General features: G+C 35.9%; 1 protein-coding gene across 1 annotated transcript; it reads right to left on the reverse strand.

Moving 5' to 3' along the window:
- Positions 1–4,043: 4,043 nt before the first annotated feature.
- PolE4 (DNA polymerase epsilon subunit 4) lies at positions 4,044–11,024 on the reverse strand. Its single transcript, XM_089244533.1, has 4 exons — positions 10,507–11,024; positions 9,675–9,759; positions 6,837–6,878; positions 4,044–4,191 (listed from the first exon to the last, which is right to left on the reverse strand). The coding sequence occupies exons 1-4, from the start codon at positions 10,831–10,833 to the stop codon at positions 4,175–4,177; spliced, it is 471 nt and encodes a 156-aa protein (XP_089100659.1). The 5' UTR covers positions 10,834–11,024; the 3' UTR covers positions 4,044–4,174.
- Between the last annotated feature and the right edge of the window lie 136 nt (positions 11,025–11,160).

An 11,160-nucleotide genomic window follows, 5' to 3' on the forward strand; every position in this document is an offset into this window, starting at 1 on the left:
GACATTTTGCCACCTGAATACAGATTTATACTTTGATAAACGTCTTAGTTGAGAGTAGCCTCATGAATATATTTTTCCACTTCAAATACCACAAATGCCCCACAACAAGCACGGGCAGAATCAAATTCATGGCTTTTCCGCTTGGCCGCCATTCTCACGATCTAATTTAATGTTCTTGACCGTCAATTACCAAAATTTTCCGTCCTTCCAAACTTGTCGCTCTGGGCTATATACCGCTCAGCAGGGGGCGGAGATAGACTTGAATAGCTAGGGTGGGGCACGACAATAGTGATGTAAAGATTGGGAGGGGTGGCAAGAGATGATGGTTTATATCAATTCTTATGCATGCAAAGAAACATTAGATCAGTCGACTGGAGTGTCATTTTCAACCTCGTATACCTATGCCATTCAGCCCCCCTCCCCTTTTTTGTAAATACGCCTTTGAGCACGGGGCCAAGTGATGCCGCACATCCCCAAGTGCAACTGTGATTGTGTCTTGACAATTTTACCAGCCTTCGGATGATTGATGACACAGTACCAGTTATGGTAACTCGGGGGAAATTTCCCACATTCATGGGAAAATTTGTACAAGTGGAAAATTTCTTAGCATTTGTGGGAAATTTTGAGAATTTATCAAACAAAAGAATTTTTGCAGAAGAATCTTGCACAAAAAAAAAAAATTAATGCAGTGCAATACATTTCTATTGTAAAATTCTTAACAACACATTTTTCCCGGTAGATTGCAGTGCATTTTTCGGAATGTGTGGATAAATTTAGTGAAAGGGGAAATTTTGCTGAACGTGGTTACCATCACTGCACAGTACCGTCTTAACGCATAGGGCCAACACCTTCTAGAGCAAGCTTTAGAAGGAATTGATAGGGTCCATCCAGGTAACTCCCGGGGCCGGGGTGAACTCAAAGTTAGATCTGGTTAAAATTTTCGAGAGTGGGCATGCAAATTGGTAGACATGTCTACCAGGCAGGCATTTCTAGCCAGGTAGGGGTCTCTGAAGAATCACTTTGCCCGGGAAGGGAGGGTCCTATGATGCTCTTAAGACGGCCCTAGACCGATATCCTTTTTCAGTAAGAAACCCCCTTTTTGAATAATGCTCTTGATAATTTTCGTTGAACCCAGTGCTTTCCAAAGTAGGCAATATTCAGTGGGGTAGGAGATACAAATATAACATTGGACCGTGTAGGAAAGTTTAGCGGGAGGGGGTGGATATAAAAAATAAATTCTCTGAGAGAAAGTGAGGTACGATGAGACAAGTAGTTTTGGGAAATTGATTTTTTTTTCTCTCTAGCGCATTGAAGGAGAGGTTAAAGAGTAAAATTTGCTCCCCTCATGCCTCTGGTTCGGCGCCGTGGGGCACTAGACCCCCACCTACTACCCCCTAGTTGCGGCCCTGGCTTCTAGGTCAGGAGTTGGTCCTAGAGAGATTTCAGGAAGTCGGTGAGCTTGTATGAGAAAAAAATTAATAAACCATTAAAGAGCTCCATGCCTTTATCTGAACAGGCAATGCCATGTTAGGGGAACGTCCATAGTGAACCTCTTCTCGCTTTATCGAAAAAAGATCGTGAAAACTCATTGGGGCGGCCATAGTGCGCCCGCCTACCTGCTTTTACCCGCTTTAACCGGAATGAATTATTATTTCTTTTTCTCGCTTGACCGGCTCACCGCTTGCAGTTTAAAACTTTCCTCTAAGTGTTCGTTTTATAGTGGAATAGTAAATCGACGGAGTTTTTGTAACGATCAATTATCGTTATTACTAATCGTTGATTAATTATTACATAATAAAAGTGAAATCGTTAATCATTAAGTAATTAAGGAAAATTAACAATTATAGTGAATCCAATTGGAGTTTTTGTGACGATTTATTATTGTTAATGCTAATCGTTAACTAGTTATGGCATAATATAAGCGAAATCGGTTATTAATTAAGGATCATTAATGGTCATACTGAATCCAACGGAGTTTTTATGACGAATAATTATTGTTAATACTAATCGTTAACTAGATATGACATAATAAAAGCAACATCGTTGATTAATCATTAATTAAAGTTAATTAACGATTATACTGAATCCAATGGAGTTTTTATGATGGTTAATTGTTGCTAATACTAATCGTTAATTAGTTATGACATAATAATAAGCGAAATCGTTAATTAATTAAGGATCATTAATGATCATACTAAATCCAACGGAGTTTTTATGACGCCTAATTATTGTTAATACTAATCGTTAATTAGCTGACGTAATAAAAACGATATCGTTAATTAATCAAAATACCGTTGGAAACGGTTTAATTAGTTAAACTAGTTAGTCGTTAATTAGTTAACTAATTATCGATCATGATTTAGTTTTATCGTTAATAAACTAATTAACGATAAAACTAAATCAAACGGAATTTTGTAACGATTAATTTTAGTTTTTCTAATCGAAAATTTGTTGTGGCACTAAAAGCGAAATCGCTGATTTATCATCAATTAATTAATTAACTATAATTAGCGATTACACTAAACCCATTGCAACTTCAAGGTGAGTCCTATTCATTTCATGTACATTCGTCATTCTTTCATATTTAAAATTTTATGATAAATATTTTTTGTTGTCAACAAAAACACACAATAGATCCCCACGTGATAGCTCCATGATGCCACTGCTCATGCAGGCAGACGCTCCCGCGAGCGGTGCACTATAACCACCACCGGCTAGAATCGCGCGGGATCATCTCGCCTTCTACAACTACCGCGGTTTAAGCAATAAAGCGAGAAGCTGTGCACTATGGACGTACCCTTGCATGGGTGTAGCCTCAGGAAAATGAGATCCGATTACGATTTTCTAACATAATAAGGGTACGCGCATAGTGCACGTGTTTCCGATTCTGGAAACCCGGTGTCATTTCTGATTGGTTGAAAACCCGAAGTTCAACTTTTAGCAAAAATTTCTCGTTATTTTCGATTCCGGCAATCGGACCAATCAGTTTGGGGAAACGCTCCGTTCATTTGCGTAACTTGTCGCCGCTTTGCGAAAACTGGTTGTGAGAAGCAGAAAATTTCCCGGATAGAAAAATTATGTCCTGTTACAGCAGGCATCTTCAACCCGTTGCTCGCAAGCACCACTGTGTTCCAGGGTGCTCGCGAGCACTTGATCAACGTTCCAATTAAACACCTTGGAGGAATTACATTCGAAGGACTGAAATCATCGTCATTTAATGAATTCGTAATTTAAACTTGCCGTAAGGATGCTCTTCTTTTGATGATGGGTACAGGCAGTGCTCACGACTGGGAAAAGGTTGAAGACTCGTTTGTGTAATCGTCTTACAATATTCTTAGATCGAAGCAATAATAGAAGTGAGCACCGCACTATTTTCATTTTTGACAAAATGGTTCAAGTTTTAACTGCCATTTTGTCAAAAACAAAAATGTCATGCCGCTGACACGCTTTCTCACTCATTGGTGGTCTGATGGTGATTGGCAGCTTCTACAGGCAGGAAAAAATTCAACATACACACTGGGGTCCCCTCATACATGCACCCAAACCACACTTCCTAGCTTTATTGGTTCACACACAAGAGATTATGGCCTGGTCATATACTTTTTGAATAAACCATGCATTAATTGGTACGCAGGTACTTTTAACCAGGTATGTACCATAAAAATCATTTTGCACAAGGGGCCTATGCTTCTCTTAAGACAGCCCTGTTGCTCAGCTGCAATCCTTGCAAAACTTTTGCACACGAGGGATTTAATTAAATATTCAAGCATTTATAATTAAATCCTCCATAATCTTTCATCATTAATTAATACATAAATAAAAGTCCAATGTTTCTGAACTGCCTTTTTTGGTATTTGAATTGGTCTTTGATAAAAAGAGCTTAAAACTATCAATCAGAATTAAATATAACAAGCAAGACTAAAATATTCCTTTCTTAAAAACAAAGATTTTTAATGACCTAACATTTTGCAATTAGTATTACAATATCAACACAAGAGGAACACCTGATACGAGACTCATAACAGAAAAAAAATATTCGAAGCTATGAGCAAATATTTATTATACAGAAGTAATATGTTACAAGATATCTTTACATGAGATATAATACAAACTGCCATTTCCATGTTTTACACACAATAATGAACAACAAGATGGTTTTTGAGTTAAGTTTTCTTCAGGAATCTAAAGTACCTGTAATATTAAAAAGACAGATGATTACAACGCATATGTTCAGCCTAAGATGATTAGTTACAATCGATGAAATTAATTTATGAACATTTCTTAGATTCACGCTAAATGTTTTTTAAAACAAATTTCAAGTTTTTTTAAATAAATTTCAACACTAGAGCAAATATCAGTCATTATTAAAGCGCGGTGTACAATGAAAAAAAAAGAAATTTTTTAACCTGTATTTTTGTGCCATAACTGCTTTTAAACACAAGTTTATAAAAGAATACAAATGAATTATGAATTTAAGTTTTTTTACTTAAATGACATGGTTCTAAATTTGATAAAGTGCAGTTATCTCTCAGATATGCCATTATGAAATCTCAAGGAATGTAATGTTGGTACAGTAGACGGCGCTTATTAGAATCAAAGATGATATCATTCGAGTATTGTTATCGCCGCTGTAATGACAGAGTGGTCATAGTAATGGACATTATAAGGACCCGGACTCGAACCCAACCCTTGCCATAGTGGTGGTTGGCCGAAGTTGGTTTTCTGTGGTTCCCAACTTTGAGGGATAAATGCAAGCCCATCTGCCCATTAAAAAATCTTGCCACAGAGAACAACAGGCCTACAATGGTACAATTATTCAACCATTATACTTCACTCATAGTTAAAAAAAATCATTTTATGAACATCAAAATTATGCCATCAAAAATTGATGGCATAATTTTGAAAATTGATGGCAGCACACTAGACATAACAAGCATTACACACAAACTACACTTTAGGTTCACAACATATACACAGACATTCTGGCATGTACTAATTTGTTAGAAATTCTGTAGAGTAATGTGTATGAAGTGCATGTATGGTTTAGAAGAAGAAGGGTACTGCTATCTCTTTTGCAAAGTACGCAACAGACCAATATCAGATATACTCACCATTTCCAGTTAAAATAAGTCATGAGTGCATTTAGGGGGCAAACAAAAAATTAAATAAGAAAAAAAAAAATTTTTATCAATCCTCTATCAGCCATTCATCATATACACACTCCAAGGAGGAAATATTACTGTTTCCATAGTTTAGAGCTAGAGCACTCATTTGGCATACGAGAGACCAGAAGTTTGAGTTCCCATGAAGGCAGAGATGAATTTCCTTTTATAAATCATCATTATCTATAGGGCCTATAGACATATAACCAGCCGTCCAAAAATTTTGTATTAACAAGTAGAGAGGACATCTTTCCCTACACTATCCTGTTTATGCTATCAATTTTTTTTATCGTAAAAAGTTTTTTCTTTTTTGCATATTTTGAAGTTATATGCTTCTTCTTTTATCTTTATCAATCGGCATTACTATTTAGGAGGTAAAAAACTCTCTTATTGACAAAAATTTTCATACTCCGTTCACAATGTCCTAATCAGGTCATAATAGCCGCTATGATCCATGTAGCACTTTTTTGTAGTTTCTTTCCAAAAGTGAAGGCATGGGTAAGGTAAAAAAAAGTCCCATTCTTCAGTTCATGGTCAGTTTCTTTCAACTGACCACATTCACAGTTTCTTTCAACTGACCACATTCACAGTTTCTTTCAACTGACCACATTCACAGTTTCTTTCAACTGACCACATTCACAGTTTCTTTCAACTGACCACATTCACAGTTTCTTTCAACTGACCACATTCACAGTTTCTTTCAACTGACCACATTCACAGTTTCTTTCAACTGACCACATTCACAGTTTCTCAGCCAGGAGACTTTCACGAGGGAATCTATGGAACATATCATACATTATGATAAACATCATAATTTGTAATACACATTTAGACAGTCTTATTCCAACTCATCTCACAATTTCTGGACCTTTCTAGAGACTACTATGTCTGTAGACATGCTTGAAAAGCTTGTACATCCTTCCAAATGTACAGAAGACTTGCGTTCCTCGAAATGCCTAATAAAAGACTGCTTACCACTTGGTGTAGTGATGAGCAAACTATAACCCATGGGGGTCTGCCAGATGCTGCCCACTTGAAGGTTGTATCTGGCTCACCGCAGATTTCAAAATATAGTATACAGAAATTTTAAATTTCAGTGTTTTAAGAAAATTCATTTAAGAGTTGTCTTTTTTTTTTGCATATTAAAAACATATTTGTGAGAATTGAAATAAAAATTGATTTGAAAACATTTACATATGCAAAAAAATGGAACACAAATGCAACAAATATACATAAATTTATTTACTATAAATATATTTAAATATAAATACAGTTTAAATATATTTACTGTATTTATTTTTTCACAGTTTTAAAGGATAACCCATTGTCTCATTTGCAATGAAACCGTGGCAGTCTTCAAAGTATACACCACATTCCGCCACTTCAATTCTGAGCATAAAAATTTCAATTATGAATCAATGTCCAAATACGTCCAGCCGAGCAAAAATATTCCTTTCTGTTTTTTGGCCCACTCCAAAATAAAGTTTGCCCATCACTGACCGAGTGTGTTTCTTTTTTTACTTTTTGCCAATTCATTCATTTTTTAAGGATACTGCCCATTATTATTATTTTTTGTGCACTCCTGCATAGCCTATTACATTGTACTCCTACCACAGGTTGTGAACCATTGCTTTTCAGAGAGAGAGATAGAGAGCGATTACAAAGGTTACTCACCTTCCAGAAAAGCGAATGCATCAACAGCATCCACACATTCATCTGTAAATCAAGGGTTAAAAAAAACCTTCAATACAGTCTTGTACAAAAGCAATTTATTTTTTCGTTTTCATATAACTCTAATTTTAAAATGAAATTAAAATGCACAGCAAAACTTAGACACTAGTTGAGATCACATAGCATCTGAGAAATAAAAAGGGGAGATCGGCTCGCATTCAAGGTGTGAATATGAGCCGATCTCCCCTTTAAAAAGTCTCGCCATAGAGGGCAACAGGCCTACAATGCTTCAAATCTTCAATTATTGCATTCAACTCACAGTTTGAAAAATAGATGACAACACTCTATAACAAGCATTACCCAGAAACAAACTTCATGTTAGGTTCACAACACGTACACTCACACTTTAATACATACCAATTCATTAGAATTTCTGCAGAGGAATATGGACAAAGTGCGTGTGTAGTTTAGCAGTAGTAGTACCTGGGAAATATCAATTGCAACATCACAAATTAATGAGGGTCAACCAGGATAAGTGTAGTACCAGACGGGAATCTAGGATGATGTGGTGGACAGACAAATTTTCTCATATCATTTGTCTCTTGGAAAGAGCGATTGTTCCCATTGTACCCTTCTGGATCATCTTTAGCTGTGAGTGGACTGAAGGCAGGCATCCTCAGCTGAGAATGTAGTGGATTCCTTCAGCTATGGATGCAGCAGAGACAGATATCTTGAGCTACAAATGGAGAAGAGGTAGGTGGATTCAAGGCAATGTGTGATAGAAGTGACTGATTGTGTAGGTGCATTGGATCATCCTGTATTTTATGGGACAAAAATTTTCTCCATATTATTCAGCTCAAGTTATTATAGGTTTTTGTCAACGTACTTGTATCAACCTTCACATACAAATTTGTTTTCAATCCACTACAACAGAACCTCTTTAACTTGAAACTCAAGATTCTATAAAATTTTTCACATTAAGTGAATTTCATGTTAACCGATAAGCAGGACAGAAAAAGAATTTTCGACATTCTATTTGTGTTAGTCTGAAATTTAATACAGTGTAGATTTATACAAATATAATACATTAAATTGACCATCAAGTAATTTTTTACAACACCCTTTTTCACAATTTTTGAAATTAAAAATTTACAAAGCAGCAGCATTCAATCATTGTTTAACGCAGTAACGACACATTCATTACATTTACATTGGATGAATGCAGGTGTCTGGGGGATATGATCGAAGTGTTCAAAATTTTCAATGGGATGGATAGGATGGACCATAAATTATAGATACGCTATCAATCGACTGTTTTGACAAGGACACACCCGTATCAACTGGTAAGAGACAATTCTAAGTTATGGTGTCGCAGGGAATTTTTCTCTGATAGGGCTATTAATAAATGGAATAGCTTACCCCTGGGGGTAGTAAATTCTAAAACAATTGACATGGTTAAAAAGAATTATAATATACATGTTGAGGTAAATCAAGAAGCTATCCATACTTAGAATAAGACAACCATAAATATTTTTTATGGGAATTGTATAATATTTTATCATAAGTTTTTACAATTGCATTTTAATTGGGGGGGTTGCTACATTTTAGAAATATATGACATCCATATTTATTATGGGCATCTTTTCCTCAGCCACCTCATTGGGCATTTTGCCTGTTCTGGCCTTGTGTGCATTGTATATATTCACCCACCTTCCCCGAATTTTTTACATATTTTTTAAATTTAAGGAAAAATTTCATAAATGGCTAAACTTTCTCAGTGCACTGTCAATAGAAGGAAACAAGTGCTTAATTGCAGAAAAACAAATTCTGTGCATGTTTGAATCATATTTATTTATTATAAAACATTATTATTCCCAGAGTAGAAAACACTTTTTGAAGAGTCTCGGGAAGGCAAGTTGCAGAAATCATTTTCAAGAAATCACAGTTAAGGGCTATTCACACACATCAATCCCAGCCTATCTTTGCTGCGAGAGATCTGCCTCGTCTTTCAGTTTGAAAAAAATGTCTTCTTCCCTTCACTACCCTCCCTATTCATTCATAAGTTGGAGTGCAGAATCTGGTCTTTTCAAAGACATGAGACAGATCTCTCGGAACGGAGACAGGCAATGACTGTAGAGCTTGAATAGATCTTAATTTAATTTTTGATGTAAATACAACTGATGCTACTGAGTACATTGCGTAAAGAAATAATTTAAACGCTCATATCTCAGGAAGTATTTAGAATATGTCAATGTTTTTGATGCCTGCGAGTTTATTTCGTTAACACAAATCCGATGATATCACTCTGGTTTTAATACCTATTACAGTCTGGGCGCCAAGCGTACTTTCATAACAAAATTGTTTTATGCTATATCTCAAGAGGTCACATTGCAAATGGAAGCCTTGTTGTCTGGCAGATATTCTTGAGACAGATCCAATGACATTTCTATGGTTTTAATTTCTCTTCTGGTCTTGGAACCAGATCCATGGCCAGTATTCATTATGAAATTGTTTTACAATATGTCTCGAGAGGTTCGCAATGAAAATGAATGACATTGTTATTGTCTGTGGTAGCTATTTCAAAGACAAAACTAATAATACCAATTTTCATTATGTCAGTTTCTACCACGCGCTTCAAGGCACAAAGAACATATTCACATCAAAACTTGCGGCCATGTCTATGACACAGCCTACTCTATTTTTTTTTTGGTTCAAATTTCCATTGAGAAAAATGAAATAGCACTAATTGTGAATAGACAATGGGTAAAACATTCAATATAATTCACTATTTAAATTTCAATTCAATATAAAAAAACACAACATAAAATCGCTCCAACATACCAATATCTTTTCTTTGAATAGTCTTCTTTTTATTTTGATGAGTTACCTTGAACGACTCCTTAGCTAAATAGCTGATGAACATCTCCTGAAGATAAGAAAACACCACATTTAAAAAAAATATAGAATTAAGATACACTCAAGGTAAATGGAACTGCTGTTTCCATTAGTGAAAATTCAACCTAGCACTTACATTGGAGAGATCAAATATGACAGCAGATGTTTAAACCATACTTTTTTTGGGGGGTTAATGTCTTAAATTCATTCTCTGCAATAGTCTTTTTTTTTTCAAGATTATTTTTACTTTTAGTAGGCGAAGGGGTTTCACTTGCTCCACTCCTTGAGGCAAGTGGAACCCACGGCTGATTGTGCTTTAAAATCATCCACAAAATGATCATGAATGAAAGAAGCGTAAACAATGGAAAAAAATTCATTTGAATCATAACAAAAGTCCAAATATTTTATTATTCTAGTATGCGAAGCTTATTAACTCATTTCTCTCTATAAAATTGTTATAGATTGATAACAAATGAATATGGCATAAGATCGAAAAGTAAATCGAAACCCCCTTTAAGAAAATTCTGCATACACTTATGCCAAAGACAATACAAAATGTTTGGAATTTATATCAGTGTATCAATCAATAACGAAGAAGGTAACTATATGTCCTGGAAAAGTCGAAAGAAATACTATTTTTGACCAGTTTTTTTTTGTGAGAAAAGAATGTTTGGCACCAAGATCATTTTGCAATTTGTCAAGCCCTGGTTTAGGCGTTTATGAGTTTTTTAAAAGATGAAGAGGGGCTTAAAATTCGCCATCTCGATTTGATACTCACAGTAGCTTTGGTGATTAGAAACACGGACTCTTGACTCGCCAGCGTTACGTCCGGATCGAGTTTAATCAGAGCTTTAACCCTCGACAATGGAAGTTGGACAAGCTTTTCGCCTTTGTCCGGGAATTTCTCGCCGTCGGCGGCTTGATCGTCGTCTTCCCTCATCTCGCTCTCTGCGGGGACGATCACATCTTCGGCCTCGTACACGTCGATGTCCTTCGATTCGGCTGTCGTCGGACTCGAAGAAACAATTTCTTCCGTTTCACAATCCTCGTACACGTTCACGTCGATCACACTGGTCGAAGGTCCCGGGACGGCTAATTCTTCCATATCTAATGAGCGGACACTGCAGATGATTAGCGGACTAGACTGCACTATACAAATATCAGCAGACACTGTCTGCAAACACACCGATTCAAACACAAACAACGATATACGTATTTGCCGGCGAAACGCGGGAAACTCAATATGTAAACAATCATTTGGACTATTGTGTTAACTGGGTGTTTCCATCCAGTTATCGAAAACTGAAATTTTCCGTATCATTAATTTTTCAATTTTTATCTCGAATTTTGATTTTTTTTCTTCATTTTTATTTTTATTATGAATGTAGAATGTTGTGGGAAAAAATATTTAATAAATCAACATCATCATCAC

This window comes from Pholcus phalangioides, unplaced genomic scaffold (assembly GCF_987345545.1).
Source record: "Pholcus phalangioides strain wild (caught in Gottingen) unplaced genomic scaffold, Ppha-v1.0 ptg000015l_1, whole genome shotgun sequence".
Classification (NCBI taxonomy): Eukaryota; Metazoa; Arthropoda; class Arachnida; order Araneae; family Pholcidae; genus Pholcus; species Pholcus phalangioides.

Bases quoted from the DNA above. Each gene is read 5' to 3' on its own strand.
- PolE4 (XM_089244533.1), bottom strand. From the start codon at position 10,833: ATGGAAGAATTAGCCGTCCCGGGACCTTCGACCAGTGTGATCGACGTG. The intron at 9,760-10,506 runs GTGAGTATCAAA...TCTTATCTTCAG, and splicing joins TTCTAATCACCAAAGCTACT to GAGATGTTCATCAGCTATTT. The intron at 6,879-9,674 runs GTATGTTGGAGC...CTTGATTTACAG, and splicing joins TATTCAAAGAAAAGATATTG to ATGAATGTGTGGATGCTGTT.